The sequence below is a fragment of the Theropithecus gelada genome, chromosome 5, assembly GCF_003255815.1.
Source record: "Theropithecus gelada isolate Dixy chromosome 5, Tgel_1.0, whole genome shotgun sequence".
NCBI lineage: Eukaryota > Metazoa > Chordata > Mammalia > Primates > Cercopithecidae > Theropithecus > Theropithecus gelada.
This window is the reverse complement of record NC_037672.1, coordinates 1,052,420-1,070,681: the sequence shown is the minus strand read 5'-3', so window position 1 is coordinate 1,070,681 and position 18,262 is coordinate 1,052,420. Positions and strand designations below refer to the sequence as shown.

Below are 18,262 nucleotides of genomic sequence, written 5' to 3'. Positions count from 1 at the left end.
TAAATGTTTGGTAGAATTCAGGAGTGACACTATTTAGGCCCAGTAAGTTTTTTTGTGCAAAGATTTTTTTTTTTTTTTTTTTTTTTTTTGAGATGGAGTCTCGCTCTGTTGCCCAGGCTGGAGTGCAGTGGCCAGATCTCAGCTCACTGCAAGCTCCGCCTCCCGGGTTTACGCCATTCTCCTGCCTCAGCCTCCCGAGTAGCTGGGACTACAGGCGCCCGCCACCTCGCCCGGCTAGTTTTTTGTATTTTTTTAGTAGAGACGGAGTTTCACCGGGTTAGCCAGGATGGTCTCGATCTCCTGACCTCGTGATCCGCCCGTCTCGGCCTCCCAAAGTGCTGGGATTACAGGATTGAGCCACCGCGCCCGGCCTGTGCAAAGATTTTAAACTAGGGATTTAATATCTTTATTAGACATGGAACTATTTAAAGTTCCTGATTCTCCCTGAGTCAGTTTAAGTAAATTGTATTTTTCTAGGAATTAGTGCATTTCATCGGAATTTTCAAATTTCTTGTCATCAGTGTGCTTGTAATCCACTCATATTTTTCACGTCTGTAAGTTCCATAATGATGCCCCTTGTTTAATAGTGGGTATTATGAATTCTCTTTTCTCTTGACCAGTTGTGCCAAATGTTAGTGATTTTTATTAGTACTGTGGACTCTTGAACAACACAGGTTTGAATTGTGTGTGTCCTTGTATACGTAGATATTTTTCCAGTCAGATGCAGATCAAAAATACAGTATTCATGGGATACAAAACCTGCTCAGATGGAGGGCTGACCTTTCCTGTACGCAGGTTCTACAAGGCCAACTGTGGAACTTTAGTATGCTTGGATTTTGGCACACATGGGGTCCTGGAACCAGTTGCCCCTCATATACTGAAGGACGACTGTATTTTCACAAACTAATTTTTAGCTCTTTTGATTGTGTCCATTTTATATTTGTTTCCTATTTTGTTAATTATTTTTATCGTTTCCTTTTTGTCTGGATTTAATTTGTTCTTTAAGGTGGGTGCTTAGGATTAATTTTCAACCTTTCCTCTATAATATTTACACGATAGGGTCATAACTTTCCCTCTGTGTTCGCTTTTGCCTGCAGTATACATATTTGATTATATTACATTTTTATCTTTGAATTTTGAGATTTGTACTCAGTTTCTCCTGTGACCCATGTGTTACCTAGAAGTATATTCATTTTTAAATATTTGCAAGTTTTTAGTTACAATTTCTATGAACTTTTATTGAAGTATAACACATAGCCAAGTACACACATTATGAGTGTATACCTCAGTAAATTTTTCACAATCAGAATGTAACCAACATTTAGGCCAGGGAAAGTAGTTTACCTGCTGCTGCAAGCTTTCTTAGGTGTATGTACAGATATTTTTGCACGGAGAAGGAAGAGCCCTTCACAAGGTGAAAGATAATGGGGCCACATGTGTATTTTTTATTCCCCACGGTAGGAGCTGGAGGAGGGATGACACTCAGTAGAGTTTTCTCAGGTGAAAGGAGCAATAGATGATGATGTAGCAGATGATGTCACAAGTGGTGTGGAATTTTATTAATTTTTCTCTAACTATTGACCGTAACTATTTCATTAGTTTTTTTCTTCCATAGTAGGATTTATTCATTCTGGAGAATTGGTCGGAACTGGAGATACAGGTGGCAGAGTCATAATACTTCAACAGGAGCAGATGAACAAAATCTCATCTTAAGCAGAAGGGAATACCATGTTTACAGGACCTTTCAGAACCATGAGGCAGAGTTTGACCACTTGAAAATTTCAGAAAGAGAAGAAAAGTTCCACAAAACTAGGTGGTTACCCGAGAAAAATTCTGCTCAGTATTGTCTACCAATAATAAAACAATACAATTATGGAAAATCAGTGAAAGGGACGAAAGACCAGAAGGATATAACTTGAAGAGGAAGATGGAGTGTGTAGAGATGCCACCACGGCTACTGCACTGTGAGTGCCAGTCTTTTGCTCCACAAAGAGCATCTGCCAATGCTCATACTTATCACATCAACTCAATTCCTGTTAATAGTGATTTTGAAACATATTTATATGCAGGTGATTTGCAGATTAAAATCAGGTCTTTGGCCGGGCACGGTGGCTCATGCCTGTAATCCCCTGCACTTTGGGAAGCCGAGGTGGGCAGATCACCTGAGGTCAGGAGTTTGAGACCAGCCTGGCTAACATTGAGAAACCCCATCTCTACTGAAAATAACAAAAATTAGCTGGGCTCAGTAGCACACGCCTGTAATCCCAGCTACTTGGGAGCCTGAGGCTGGAGAATCACTTGAACCTGGGGAGTGGAGGTTGTGGTGAGCCGAGACTGCGCCCCTGCACTCCAGCCTGGGCCACAGGGTGAGACTCCATCTCAAAAAAAAAAAAAAAAAAAAATTCTGGAAAATACCTGTGGAAATGTAACAGGTGCACGAGTAGCTTGGAAGTAAACTGTGCACTGTGTGAAAAGGACCATGTGTCTGACGAATTCCATGTTGTTGGAATGGATCTGACAGTGTTGTGACTGGGTCTTACAGTAATTTCAGAATGTTTGACAGGAACACAAAACAAGACCTAACCCTAGAAGTATCACGGGAAAGCAGTAAGCCTGGTACAGTTCTGAAGCCATGCAAAGTCCGTGCAGGCAGCAAGCAAAAGAAGATGAAATCAGTGTTGACAGCCGAGACTCCAGCAAGGAAATCCCGTGTGAGCCTGGCACCCCAAGGAAAGTATCGTGCTGCAGCCAGTACAATCTGTGTGTGTTTCAAGACGGTAAAATTAGGGCTGGCATTCCTAGCCAGAGAACCCCCTTCCTGCCTAGTTGCAGTGGCTGAATCAGCCTTCGTGATGATAAGAGCACTCTTTTGCAGTGCCCGCTTCCTGTGTCTGACAGCGAGTCACCAACAGCACGCCTCTACAGCTGCGTGAGGAGAGCTCCGTGGATCGCGCACGGTGGTGCCCCCGTGTCCGCTTGTGCCTTCGGGCCTCGTGGACTCAATTGCTCTGCACCGGCGTTGGTTTCCTCCAGTCCTTACGCCCTCTCCTGTGGTAGTGTCAGACGCAGCAAAGGCCTTCAGTCACGCTGTGAGATTTAACTGTGTATCCTCATTCCTGTACCATTGTGGAGCACACACCCACCTTTTAAAAATTAAATACAAAAAGAAAACATTAGTTTATGATTTTCCTAGGGATTGTGCGAACAATCTTGGCTTTTAAAAGTCTAACGTAAATTTAATTTTCCTGATGATGCGAAGGCCTCAGCTCTCACCCAATCCCCCTTCTCCTGGCCTTCCCACACCGCTCCTCCAGCCACACTGGCTCTCACTGCGCTAGGCCCCACCATACAGTGCAGCCATGGACAGCTAATACTCATTTAGATTTTCCCCCATTTCCCCCTCTTCCCTGTTCCTCTCTGCCTCCCAAATCTCTGTGCTTCTATCAGGAATTATTTTTCCTACCTACAGGGAATTCCTTTATTATTTTAGTACTGGGCTGTTAGTGACACATTTTCAGTTTCTGTTTTTAAAAAATACCTCTTTTTCTTGAAGTACATTTTCACAGACTTTAGAATTCTTTGTTGAAAATGAATGCACCTTAGCACTTTGAAAATTCCAGCCCTGGCTTATCGCCGGCTCTCTGCGACATGGGTGCCGGGGTGGAGGAATGGCTGCCTGTGTTCTGCTCAGGCCTCACTGAGGTCTGTGCATCTGTGCTGTGATGCCATTTGTTAGTTTTGTAGACTTCTTGGCTGTTCTGTCTCTAAGCTCATCTTCTGGACATTCTGGAGCGTCCGTCATGTGTAGAATGACTCAGTCCCCCTTACCCAGAAGGCCATAGAGCCAGATCGATCTGTGACAGCTTCTTCAGTTGCTCCCATTTCTGGTCCATGGAGCTCTTGGTCTTGTCTTTGAGTCATCTGTGTATTTATAATATACCTTAGATAATAGTGACAGTCCCTGCTCCCTGTGCACTGACATGGGCCATGCTCCACTGGGAGCACTTTTCCTGTATTGTGTCACCTGCTACTTGCCATGGCCAGGGCTGAGGGGGTGCTGTTTCTGCCTCTCTTTTATACATGGGGAGACCAAGGCACAGAGGAATTAGGTGAAGAAGCAGAGTTGCAGGTCAAGGCTGTGCAGAGCTGGATTTAGGCCAGACTCTGAGCTCCTGACCCCTGTCCCATTGGACACACTGCTTGTGCCTTTGCCGTTTGGTATGTATGGGAGGGTGTTACACAGGAGCTCCTACCCCATCCGAGCCAGAGCCAGGTCTCCCCTCTGCTGGGTTTGAGTCCCCGCGTTACAGAGGAGCTCACCTCCAGGATGCTCTGCTTGGCTTCTGCCTCTGGGGACCTGGGAGTGGATTCTGGAGTGGGTTCCAGGACCTCTTCATCTGCACCTGCCCCAGGTGTTGGAGCTGGTGCCTTAATCCTGATCTAAGCCAGTCTACACTGTCTTCTAGAATTCTTCAGTCTGATTGATTCAAGATATCATTTCCTGTTTTCTACCACAAATAGAGTATTTTTTCCTAAATTTTACTGTCATTTCAGTGGGATTTGGGGAGCCAGTGGTAGGTAGGTGGATGGGCTCAGATGACCGTCTTGACCTTCTACACGCTCACCGTCCTGAACCACAGAATGGGAGGAGGTACAAGGTTCTTCCTACATCTTGTCATTCTGGTGTTTGCCCCTTTCTTTGTTTTTGGTTTTGGATTTTGGTGTTTGAGGGGTTTGTTTGTTTGTTTGTTTTGAGATGGAGTCTCGCTCTGTTGCCCAGGCTGGAGTACAGTGGCATGATCTTGGCTCATTGCAACCTTCGCCTCCCGGGTTCAAGCGATTCTTCTGCCTCAGCCTCCCAAGTAGCTGGGATTACAGGCACCTGCCATCACGCCCAGATAACTTTTGTATTTTTGATAGAGATGGGGTTTCACCATGTTGGCCAGGCTGGTCTTGAACTCCTGACCTCAAGCGATCCGCCCACCTTAGTCTCCCAAAGTACTGGGATTACAAGCAGGAGCCCCTTTTCTTTGAACTGCTCAGGCGATTCTGGTTCACGGCAGCTCCATGCCTAGCACAGCTGTCACCTGGTATTTTGTGCTAGCGTGGTCCTTGGTGGGGAAAGTGAGGGAAGGCCGGGGTGTGGGGAGGCGAGGCAGGGCACCCTGGAGGCACTTGAGAAGGAAGTTGGCAGTGTCTGCATGAGGGCTTGTAACCAGACGCGGTTTTTTTTTTTTTTTTTTTTGAAACAGAGTCTCACTCTGTTGGCCAGGCGGGAGTACAGTGGTGTAATCTCGGCTCACTGCAACCTCCACCTTCCTGGGATCACACCATTCTCTTGCCTCAGCCTCCCGAGTAGCTGGGACTACAAGCTCCTGCCACCACGCCCGGCTACTTCTTTGTATTTTTAGTAGTGACGGGGTTTCACCGTGTTAGCCAGGATGGTCTCGATCTCCTGACCTCGTGATCCGCCTACCTCGGCCTCCCGAAATGCTGAGATTACAAACGTGAGCCACCACGCCCGGCCTACCAGATGCTGTTTCTTAAACCTGCATCCTTTCTTAAGGTCCTTACACTTGCTTTTTAAATGACTTGACATGTACTTGTGACTACATAGTGGTGACTTAATGCTTATCAGCTTATTTCATCCTTCTGATTTTAGTGTGTCTCCACTGTGCAGGAGGCTGGGCTGGAGGCCTTCATTCATGGCGACCTTCTGCCCTCACTAAGACCCTTTTGAGGAGGGAGCGTATCTTTGCCGTAGCCCAGAGGGGCTCAGCGCCTACCAGGCTCTGCCTCCCAGCCCTCACCACTGCCTGGCACTGCCCTCAGAAGGAAGCGGCCAGGACGAGGGACTGTCCTGCTGATCGAAGCTGTACCTGGCAGGGCCCCTGAGAGGCCATTCACAATGTACTGGCCATTTGAGTCATCTACAGCTAATTCTAGGTCTTGAAGTACAGATTTTAACTGGTGGCCAGAAGCATTTATTAGACGCAATAAATGTAGAGTTGTTTCTTTCTCTTTCAGACTGACGCAGATATCCAGGCGTTCTTCATGAGCATAGGCAGTCTGTGTAAGAAGTACTCCAAGGAAACCTCCCAGGTGAGCTGTGGGGGGTGCGCTTGGTTCCGTGATAAGCAGGTGCACTATCCCGAGACTGTGGAGCTGTGGGGGGTGGGCTTGGTTCCGTGATGAGCAGGTGCACTATCCCGAGACTGTGGAGCTGTGGGGGGTGCGCTTGGTTCCGTGATGAGCAGGTGCACTATCCCGAGACTGTGGAGCTGTGGGGGGTGGGCTTGGTTCCGTGATGAGCCAAGTGCACTATCCTGAGACCATGTGTTCTCTGTGTTCTGGAGGCAAGTTCCTTTGAAGATATTTGATCAGCAAATATTTTCTGCCAGAATATTTCTGTGGGTTGAATTTTTACTTACTTAATGGTGAAACATTTACATACAAAAGGTTCTGATTTTGACAACGTCCATTTGGTCTATTTTATTGTTGTTTTTGCTTTTGCTGTCACATTGAGACAAAGTGGTCTCAGTCAGCTCTGGGGTCCTTTTGGGCAAGATGCCCCCTCCCCATATTCACACCTTAGAATCTCAGGTTTGGGAACCCTCCCCACCAGGTCAGGGCTCTCTGGGTTCAGGGCAGCAGGTTTCTTCTTAACACTGTCCTTCTCTGACAGTCGCGTGGAGCCTTCTTCCCGGCTTCCGATCCCTGCTGATCCCTGCATGGCAATGTTGGCTCCATGGGCCCCCCTCCTGGTAGCTGAGCCCCTTTCATGGCAATGTTGGCTCCATGGGCCCCCCTCCTGGTAGCTGAGCCCCTGTCATGGCAGTGTTGGCCCGTGATGCCCCCTCCTGAAAGCTGAGCCCCTGCCATGGTAATGTTGGCTCCATGGTCCCCCCTCCTGGCAGCTGAGCCCCTGCTGTGGAAGTGTTGGCTCCGTGGTCCCCTCCCCTGGCAGCTTTTGCCAGCTGCTGTGCCAGTCCTCTCAGTTGCAGCTTGTCCATTCTCTACCTGTTTCTTCCTGACCCTCCTCCCAGTTAGCACGCGCCTCCATGCCAAGCCTCCCCCACCCCCAGCTTCTGACACAGGTCATTGTCCTTTGTGCCCACCCCCGCATGCTGAGTGGCACTTCTGGCCTCCTTGGATGTCACTGGACAGCTGCAGTCCACCAGTCTGGGGGACAGCTGCCAGGAGAAGAAGGGGTCCTTCCCCTGGCCCCCATCCCGCACTTCCTTTCCCTCTTCTGTGAAGAGTGCAGCTCCCACCATTGGCCACCCCACCTGCCTTGCGGGGAAAGAGGCCTAGTAGGGGCAGCCAGGATCTGAGGCGAGACACTGAGGATGGACCCCCGCATGTCACTCTCCTTGGTGGGCTTGTGCCTTCAGGCCGTGGTCAGCCAGGTCACCAAGACTGTCCTCTCTCTGGGAGGTTGTCCCACTGCAGCAAGCTTCCTTGGTTCTGAAACAGCCTGAATCAGCCACAGTGTCTCGGGCTGTCCCGGGGCTGTTCTGAAACAGCCTGAATCAGCCACAGTGTCTCAGGCTGTCCTGAGGCTGTTCCCATCTCAAGTTATGCTCAGTCACATCCTCCAGGGAGGTGCCCAGAGGCTCAACCCGTGGAAGCCAAGCAGCACCCAGAGATCCCCAAGAGTGCTGGCTCAGCACCACACGGGCACCCAGACCAGGATGCCGGCGCTCCCAGAGCCAGCCAGAGTCCCATGGAAACACCATCCAGGACGCACCTCACCCCCCCACCCACCCTGCTCCATCCAGCAGGACCCTCATTCAAGCCAAGTCCCCTTGGGGCCAGAAGTCGCTGGAGTTCATAAAACACGTATGTTATCACAGACCTCAGAGCCACAGGCTGCACGCTGCAGGGTAGTTTTGCCAAGTGCCGCAGAGGCCAGGTGCTGTCTCAGGAGAGAAGACCCAGCAGACCCGACCAGCCCCTCCAGCCACCTGTCTGTTCTGCCTCTCAGGCCTCTCAGGCTTTAGGCATGGACGGTGGAGATGGCTGGCTCCAGCCTGGGCAGCACAGGCTCTGCCCAGTGACCTCACAGCCCCACTGTCTGTCAGTTACACTACGGAGGTGAGCTCCACAAGCACAAGGTGGAATTTTCCCGCACCTACATGATGTGGTATTGTAATATTTACACTCTAATATCAACATAACATAAATATTGGAATATTTGTTACATATATTAACACATAATGGATTTATTGTTATTTCTAAATGAATTAATAAATAGTTTTAAATTTGTCTCAGTCTTAATTTCTAATAGGGTAAATATCAACAGATAAAACCCACATAAGCAAACCTCTTTGGGGCCTTCAGTAACTTTTAAGAGTGCAAAACTGGCCTAAGACCAAAACTGTGAGCACCACGGCTCAGGCCTTGGGACCTGCCCTGGGACAGTGTCAACAAACCACCTCAGCCTCTGCCTGCCCCAGTGCCCCTTCCTAGTCTAACTGGTAACAAACATCTTCCTCTTCCCAATAACCCTCTAAGATCCGTTCCATCCACCCAGCCTCTGCCCTACCTCAGGCTTTGTCAGCACTGAGCATGCAGACACTGGTCCTGGTGTGGTCAGGAGCTCATGTTGACGAATGCAGGCACAGTCCACTCTGTGGAGGGGAACTGGTAGTGAACTGAAGAGTCAGAAGTGTGCTTCGGACCAGGCAGCCGCCTCTCCTGGCCTCTTGGTGAGAGTCCGCATGAGTGACCTGCACTGTCCCCCAACTACCTTCACTCTCAGGCCTTCACAGCCTCCTGGTTCGCAGGATGTGGGCAAAGCACGCATGAGCACCGGGCAGCTCCTCCTTGGGGCCCTGGGCTGACCTGGCCCAGCACAGCCTCTGTGACCATCGCAGCCCTGGAGTTTTGCAGTGATTTCATTGACCTGTTTCTCTGTCTCAGTTCAAGAGGCATATTCTCTGCAAGATAAACACTCACCATCCCTTTTAAACTTTGTTTTAGTATTAAAATCTACCCTCTTCTGAGGCCATACCCAGTGTCTCAAGTCTCTGGGCCCCAACATTGGTCAGAGTCCAGGCCAGATAAACCGCGGAGGCGGCATGATGCTGCAGGCCTGTGTGGCTCCCCCTAGTGGAGCCCTGGAGGCTGCTGTAGACCCCTCAACACCCAGACAAGTGGGTCTTGGCTGCCCCCCAAGCTCGTGTGAGGCTCCCCAGCTCCGTGCTCAGTTGAACTCACCCCATCTGCTGCTCAGTTCCCCTTGGAGACTTGCCCTGCAGCCCAGTCCTTGCTGCAGCCACACCTGCCCTGCCAAATCAGAGCCAGCCACAGACTGACCTCATCTCACCAAGGCCTTTCTCTGAGAACAGCCAGACCGGGCATCCCCACAGTCGGGATCAGGCACGTCTGCTGGTAGGTTCCTCCGTGAGCATGTGAAGCTGAGGAGCAGAGGCCCTTGCCTGCAGGGTGGAATGTTCCTGCTGAGGGTGCTTTGGAGAAGCTTCCCACACAGGCACAATTGAGCGGGGCTTGAGGGGTGCGTGCAGGTGTCCCCGACAGGCAGCAGGACTTGAGAAGTGTCGGCAACGGTTGGAAAGGTGCCCTGGCCGTGGCCTGCGATGTGCCCGAGAACTGGAGTCAGGGCAGCCTGCAGAGTCCTTCTGTCCACTCCTCTTCATAGCCCATGGCATAGTACCCAAGACTGTCTTCCCTCTTTGGTGGAGACACAGTCCCCTTGTTGAGTAGGGGAGAACTCTAGAGCTCTGAGTCACTCCAAGAACGCAGCAGCCCGGAGACCACGAGGCTGTCATCCCTGCTGTCCTGTAGGAGGGCCCCTGTGCAGCCCCGTCCTCTGGAGATGGCCTGTCATGGAGGAGGTTGGGAACAAAGGCCTGGTGTGTGCTGGGCCTGCCTTTCCACAGAAGGGAAGACGCCTGCCCTGTGTTTGCACTGGGCCAGTGAGCCATGTGCAGACGCAAGCCATTCCCTTGTGCTTGTGTTATCACCGCAGATGGCGGGGTGGAATGAAGTGGGGGATGGAGCTAGAGGATGCTGATTTCAGTAGCAATGGAGCCACAGTTAGCCCTGTTGTTTGTCAGCCTTTCCAGCCTGGTCTTTCCAGAGGGTAGGCACCACTGTCTGAACACTTGACTCATACGAAATAGCTCTCTCTTCCTCTGAGGAAATCACAGGCCTGTCTTTCCTGCTTCTGGTGGTTCTCTCAGAAACCCAGTTCAAGCTGTCTAGACAGCATACATGGAATCTGGGGCTCCTGTAAATGGGAGGTGCTGGTGTCAGGCATGGCTGGCTCTGGGAGTGCAGACAGGCCCACTAGGTGTCTGCCAGCTCTGTGGGTCTCACTTAGCCTCATTCTGTGTGCCAGCTCTCTTTCCATCTGCCCCCGCCATTGGTCCAGCCCTGTTTGGTCAGGAGGCCATTCCTCAAACCAGTGGCCATTATCAGAGGGACAGCACCCTGTGGTTGGCCCAGAGGGAGCACCACTCACAACTTGAATGGAGCAGGTTGCTGGGGAGACTTTCCTGTCGTACCTGTTAAGCCTTCCCTTTGGCCCTGCCTGCTGGCACTCACACCTTCTCTGCCCACCCGTGGGGGGTGTCTTCCCTGGCAAGCACTGGCCATGGGCATCTGTGGGGGCAGGACACACATAAGACAAGCACTGTGAGCTGTTCTGAGAGTCCCTCCAGCCTCCTCCTCCCCCAACAAAACTTCCAGCCACATAGATCATGTACCCATGTCAGCCCCTGAAACGTATGATCTTTTCAGGTTTCAGAATTTCAAGAAAAACACAGGAAGAGATTGTTAGCCTTCTATAGAGAAAAGGTAAGTCGAATAGATTCATTGTCACTTGAATTATTTTGACCTTTAGATTTAAATGTCAGACTTGTTAACACCTTGTTCTCAAAGGGGACAGGCTGCTAGATGCAATATCTGTTTCTCTGCATGTTTCCAGCTATGGGGACATTGTCACTGTCCCCTTCTGACCAGCCTATTGGCCCAACCCTTGTCTGTAGTTACCAAGTAGCCCATTGGGTGCAGCACCACATGGGCCTCCCTGCCCAGCCACGTTTATCCCCTCAGCCACTGGGGTCAACATCGGGGTCTTGGGAGCTTGGGAGGCAGTTTGAAGGCTTCTCTGCTTAACCATCCCATTTTAAAAACACAAGTCCTTTTTAAAAAACTTTGAAGGTTATGTAGTCAGTAAAGTCAGGAACCCAGCTTTAAAGACAAGGGACCCTGGGGCCATTCCCTGAGTACGGAAGCCAGTGTGTGACCCTGCTGCCTCCTGTCTGTGCATGAACATTTTATGTACACTCAGACCTGGAGCAGACAGATCACCCTTGGCCCTGCTTGCCAGCTGGTCACCCCCTCCTTACCCCTTCCATCCTGTTACCCCCACCCTATCTTGTCACCTTGCCCTGTCCTGTCACCCCCATCTCACCCCTCACCCCATCCTGTCACCTCATCCTGTTACTCCATCCCTGTCCTGTCACCTCTAATCCCAATTCTGTCACCCTTATCCCATCCTGTCACCACTCACACCATGTTGCTGCCCCCACCCTGTCCTGTCACCCCATCCCATCCTATCACCCCTCATCCCATCCTGTCACCCCTCACGCCCACCCTGTCCTGTCACCCCGTATCAGTCTGTCTTCACACTGCTATAAAGAACTACCGGAGATTCAGTAATTTATAAAGGAAAGAGGTTGTATTGATTCATGTTCAACATGGCTGGGAAGGCCTCAGGAAACTTACAGTCATAGCGGAAGGCAAAGGAGAAGCAAGGCATGTCTTACATACCAGCAGGAGAGAGGGCAGGGGGAACTGCCAAACACTTTTAAACCATCAGATCTCATGAGAACTCACTATCACAAAAACAGCATGGGGGGAACTGCCCCCATGATCCAGTCACTTCCCACCAGGTCCCTCCCTTGACACATGGGGATTGCAATTCAAAATGAGATTTGGATGGGGACACAGAGCCAAACCACATCATTCCACCCTGGCCCCTCCTAAATCTCATATCCTTCTCACATTTCAAAACACAATCATACCTTCCCAGCAGTCCCCCAAAGTTTTAACCCATTCCAGCATAAACTCAGAAGTCCAAGCCCGAAGTCTTATCTGAGACAAGGCAAGTTCCTTTCACCTGTGAGCCTGTAGAATCAAAAACAAGTTAGTTACTTCCAAGATACTATGGGGGTACAGGCATTGGGTAAATGTTCCCATTCCAAGTGGGAGAAATTGACCAAAACAAAGGGGCTGCAGGCCCCATGCAAGTCCAAAACCCAGCAGGGCAGCCATTAAATCTTAAATTTCTCCTCTTATCTGATGTCTCACATCCAGGACATGGTGATGATCAGGGAGCTCCCAAGGCCTTGAGTAACTCCACCACTGTGGCTCTGCTGGGTACAGCCCCAGTGGCTGCTTTCTGGGCTGGGGTTGAGTGCCTGCAGCTTTTCTGGGTACACAGTGCAAGCTGTCAGTGGATCTACCATTCTGGGGTCTGGAGGACAGTGGCCCTCATGGCTTCACTAGGCAGCGCCCCAGTTGGGACTCTGTGTGGGAGCAACCACCCCACATTTCCCTTTTGCACTGCCCTAGCAGAGGTTCTCCATGAGGGCTCTGCCTCTGCAGCAGACTTCTGCCTGGACATCCAGACATTTCCATACATCTTCTGAAATCTAGGTGGAAGTTCCCAAACCTCAACTCTTGTCTTCTGCACACATGCAGGTCCAACACCATATGGAAACCGCCATTGCTTGGGGTTTGCACCATCTGAAGCAGCAGCCCAAATTGTACCTTGGACCCTTTTAGTCATGGCTGGAGCTAGAGTGGCTGGGATGCAGGGTGCCATGTCCTGAGGCTGCACAAGAGTTGGGCAGGGGACCTTGGCCTGGCCCATAAAACTGCTTTTTTCTCTCTGGGCCTATGATGAGAGGGGCTGCTGTGAAGATCTCTCACATGCCCTGGAGACATGTTCTCCACCATCTTGGCTCCTCGTTACTTATGCACATTTCTGCAGCCAGTTTGAATTTCTCCCCAGAAAATGGGTTTTTCTTTTCTACTGCATGGTCATGCTGCAGTTTTTTCAGACTTTTATGTTCTGCTTGCCTTTTAAACATAAGTTTCAATTTCATATCATCTCTTTGTGCACACTTACATGACTTTGCTTTCAGAAGAAGCCAGGTCACATCTTGAACGCTTTGCTGCTTAGAAATTTCTTCTGCCAGATACCCTAAGTCATCTCTTTCTTTTTTTTTTTTTTTTTTTTTTTTTTTTGAGACGGAGTCTCGCTCTGTCACCCAGGCTGGAGTGCAGTAGCCGGATCTCAGCTCACTGCAAGCTCTGCCTCCCGGGTTCACGCCATTCTCCTGCCTCAGCCTCCCGAGTAGCTGGGACTACAGGCGCCTGCCACCTCGCCCGGCTAAGTTTTTGTATTTTTAGTAGAGACGAGGTTTCACTGTGTTAGCCAGGATGGTCTCGATCTCCTGACCTCGTGATCCGCCCGTCTCGGCCTCCCAAAGTGCTGGGATTACAGGCTTGAGCCACCGCGCCCGGCCAAGTCATCTCTTTCAAGTTCAAAGTTCCACAGATCTCGAGGGCAGGAGCAAAATGCCTCCAGTCTCTTTGCTAAAGCATAGCAAGAGTGACTTTTGCTCCAGTTCCCAATAAATGCCTCATCTCCATCTGAGACCTCCTCAGCCGGAACTTCACTATCCATATCACTATCAGCATTTGGGTCAAAGCCATTCAACAGATCTCTAGGAAGTTCCAAACTTTCTCACACCTTTCTGTCTTTTTCTGAGCCCTCCAAATTGTTCCAACTTCTGTCCATTACCCAGTCCCAAAGTTGCTTCCACATTTTTAGATATGTTTATAGCAGTGCCCCACTCTACTGGTACCAATTTTCTATATTAGTCCATTGTCACACCGCTATAAAGAACTACCTGAGACTGGTTGATTTATAAAGGAAGGGGGTTTAATTGACTCACAATTCTGCGTGGCTGGGAAGCCCTTAGGAAACTTAGAATCATGGTAGAAGGCAAAGGGGAAGCAAGGCACATCTTACTTAGCGGCAGGAGGGGGTGGAGGGGAACTGCCAAACACTTTTAAATCTTCAAATCTCATGAGAACTCAGTGTCATGAGGACAGCATGGGGGAACCACCCCTATGATCCAATCACCTCCCCCAGATTCTTCCCTTGACACATGGGATTACAATTTGAGATGAGACTTGGGTGGGGACACAGCCAAGCCATATCATACCCCCACCACATTCCGTCACCTCTCAATCCCATTCTGTCACCCCCTTACCCTATCCTATTACCCCTTCCCTGCTTCTGTCACACCCACCCTGTCAGCCTCTCCCCTGTCGTGTCACCCCCACCTCAGTTCTGTCACCCTCACCCCATCCTGTCACCCCACCCTATCACCCTCACCCCATTCTGGCACCCCCACCTATCCTGTCACCCCCACCCCATCCTCTCACCCCCACTTCTCTGCTGCCACCCCCAATGCCATTGTCTCTCCCCCACCCTATCCTCTCTCCCCCACCCTATCCTCTCACCCCCACCCATCCTCTCACCCCACCCCATTCTCTCTTCCCCACCCCATCCACTCTCCCCAACTCCTGTCCTGCCACCCCCATGCCATTGTCTCTCCCCGACTCTATCCTCTCTCCCCCACCCAATCCTCTCTCCCCCATCCCATCCTCTCTCCCCCATGCCTTCCTCTCACCCCCACCCCATTCTCTCTTTCCCACCCCATCCTCTCCTCTCTCCCCCATCCCATTCTCACCCCCACCCCATCCTCTTACCCCACCCCTGTCCTTCCACCCCTATGCCATCCTCTCAGCCCTATCCCATCCTTTCTCCCCCACCTCATCCTGTCATCCCACTCCATCCTCTCACCCCCACCCTGTCCTTCCACCCCCACCCCATCCTCTCTCATCCCACCCCATCCTCTCTCCCCCACCCCATTTTCTCATGCCTACCCCATCCTTTCACCCCCACCCCATCATCTCACCCCATCCCTGTTCTTCCACCCCCACCCCATCCTCTCTCACCCCACCCCTTCCTGTCACCCCCACCCCATCCTCTCACCCCCACCAAATCCTCTCACCCCTACCCCATCCTTTCTCCCCCACCCCATCCTCTTACCCCCACCCCTGTCCTGCCACCCCCATGCCATCCTCTTTCCCCTACCCCTCCCAGGCCCACCACAGCCCCATGTTACTTGACAACCACCCAAAACCCTGCCTGGAAGCTTCTTGCAGGAGCCAGCCTGGGCTTAGCTTTTGTTATATTTTGTGTCTGTTGTCTCCACATCCTCCCAGGAAACCTCGAGGATGAGCATGAGCCATAATTACAGACTGGACAGTGGATCCTAGACTCTAGTCACTCCCTCGGGGTCTGGCAGCTCCCACACACACGGCGGGGTTCCAGCCTGACAGCAGAGGCTGTGCTGTGAGATGACCTGGCAGTGACCGTGTGTGGAAAAGGTGCTTGTGTCTGACTTTGAGGCTGGGTGCTCCCCTGGAAGGACTGACACTGAATTCGCATCATGTCGGCTTGTGGAGGGTGCTGCACTGAAATTTGTCTCCTGGGGCTTCAATTTGACTTAGCTCTGCATGGCCCCCAAGGCCAATTTCCTAAGTATCTGATGGACCGGACTCCAGGCAGATTTACTCATGAGCAGCATGAGGGCAACTCCATGCAGAGGAACCCACATTCTGATTCATGGTTTAAGAAATTTAGAGGGTCACAGTGTCGCTCAGCATAGCCTGTCTAATAACAAGAGGTTGTGCAATTATGTTTAGATTTCTAGGTTGGAAGAATCCCTTAGGAAATCGGTGCTGCAGATAGAACAGCTGCAAAGGTAAGCCCCCGCCCCGACCCGCCGTGAGTGCGCAGTGGGGGCAGCCACTGCCACATGCATTGGTCTGACTCTCCAAGATGAAGAAAGAAAGACGACCTCAGATGCAGAGGGAAGAGCTCGTTCATTTACCTGAAACTTTTGTCAGAGCAAAAATGCTGTAGGAAAACCGAAGGGAAGAAGGGAGACAAAAAAGAAAAAGTGAAAAAGACATGAATGGTTCCCCTTGGGGCAGCTGCCCCAGTGATTCCTGAGGCAGTGGGAGGGGCAGCAGGTGCCCTCGGGAGCGGGCAAACTGGGAGAACAGCAGGCGCCCTCGGCCTCTCCAGAGTGACCCAGCACAGGCAGGGTGGCCCTGCGGCCAGGGACTGCGGGACTCCACCTGCAGCCTGGCGGCCTGCTTTCTGCCAGGAGTTGTAGCCATTTGCAGAAGGTACATATATGTGGCAAGTTCTGTGTCTAAAGGCACTGCTGTGAATGGGTGATGCATCTTAGGGAGAAACATCCAGAGTTGCTAGGATTAACCAAAATGGGGACTTAAAGCATTACATTTCAGTATCTGGAAAATCTAGCCATTTGAAAGCCTCCTTTCTTGTACATTGTAGCTCACCTGTGCCTTTGCCATATTGCCTCTGCTCTGAATGCACTTTTACTGCAGTCAGTGTTTCTGGAATTTGGAATCAATAACAGCCAGAGTTCAGTTACCACAGTGATACACAGATGCTGCGCATTTTACACTCGGTGATGCCTTAGATTTTATGAGATATGTTGAATACTCACAAGTCCCTGTTTGGTGGCTGCACACTAACGTGAAGGTCGAGGAGTCAGGAGCCCTGTCTGCCTCCCATTGGCCATGTGTGTAGGAGTGGGTGAGCCTCCAGCGTGTATGTAGGTGCCCGCCTCCCTGCTGTGTCAGGCAGCTGAGCATGGCATGGCCTCACTGGGGCCGTGGGGCCAGAGGGAAGCTGGGGACGCCAGTCACAGTGGCTGGTGGCCCTGCTCCTGACACGAGGTTCTGATGGCCTCTGGTGAAAAGGGCTTCTTTCCCTGTCATTATTTTGGGTTCTAAGAGTTACCACAGGCTTGTCTTGTGAAGGGTGTGTTCCAGGTGTCAGCAAGGAAACTCCAGGCCAAATCCAGCCTGCAGTGTATTCTCTCCTCTTTCCTTTCCTTGGATTTTTTTTTTTTTTTTTTTTTTTGAGACAGGGTCTTCCTCTGTCACCCAGGCTGGAGTGCAGTGGTGTGATCTCAGCTCACGCCTCAACCTCCCAAGGCTCAGGGGATTCTGCTGCCTCTGCCTCCCAAGTAGCTGGGACCACAGGCATGCACCACCACACCCAGCTAATTTTTTTATTTTTTTGGAGATGGGGTCTCGCTGTGTTACCCAGGCTAGTCTTGGACTCCTGAGCTCAAGTGATCCTCCCACCTCAGCATCCCAAAGTGCTGCAATGGCCGATGTGAGCCACTGCACCCGGCCACAGCGTATTTTCATGTAGCCTCCAAACTGAGCATGGCTTTTACATTTTTAGAAGATTGTAAATGCATTGCAACAGAGACTTTATGTGGACAGCAAAGCCTCCTACATTTACTAGGTAGCCCCATTTGCAAATTCCTCCTTTAAAGCATCACAAGAGGAAAGGCAGATACTTAAAATGCATCAAAGGGGCCGGGCGCAGTGGCTCACGCCTGTAATCCCAGCACTTTGGGAGGCCAATGTGGGTGGATCATCTGAGGTCGGGAGTTCGAGACCAGCCTGACTAATATGGAGAAACCCCATCTCTACTAAAAAAATATACAATTAGCCAGGTGTGGTGGTGTATACCTGTAATACCAGCTACTCAGGAGGCTGAGGCAGGAGAATCTCTTGAACTTGGGAGGCGGAGGTTGCAGTGAGCCAAGATCATGCCATTGCACTCCAGCCTGGGTAACAAGAGCAAAACTCTGTCTCTCAAAAAAAAAAAAAAAATGCATCAAAGTGTGGAGTTACTTTCATTTTTTTCCTTCTTGGTGTATAATTTTCTTTCTTTCTGTGGATTCGTGTTTTGCATCAATTCTGTAAAATTCCTGCCCATTATCTTTTCAAGTAGTACCCTCTGCATCCCCGGCCACAGCCTGCAGCTCCCTGCCCTCCACATCAGCCTCCGCTGTGATCTCCGTCGTCTTAGGCCACCTAGTCACATGCTGGTTGCTTCTTCCAGCTCCCGGATTTTCAAATTAAGCCAGTGAACCCCACTGAGAGTTTGTTTTTGAGACAGAGTCTCACTCTGTCACCCAGGCTGGAGTGCAGTGGCACAATCTCAACTCACTGCAAGCTCCGCCTCCCGGTCCAAGCAATTCTCCTGCCTCAGCCTCCGGAGTAGCTGGGACTACAGGTGCCCACCACC

The 18,262-nt window shown here is 50.8% G+C and overlaps 1 protein-coding gene across 1 annotated transcript in view; it reads left to right on the top strand.

Annotated features, from left to right (window-relative positions):
* Positions 1-18,262, top strand: part of RNF212 (ring finger protein 212) — a 59,074-nt gene that overhangs the window by 10,829 nt on the left and 29,983 nt on the right. The window contains exons 3-5 of the mRNA XM_025385923.1: positions 6,028-6,102; positions 10,768-10,824; positions 15,823-15,881. Of these exons, the coding sequence (XP_025241708.1) occupies positions 6,028-6,102; positions 10,768-10,824; positions 15,823-15,881 (191 nt within the window). The remainder of the gene's footprint in view (positions 1-6,027; positions 6,103-10,767; positions 10,825-15,822; positions 15,882-18,262) is intronic.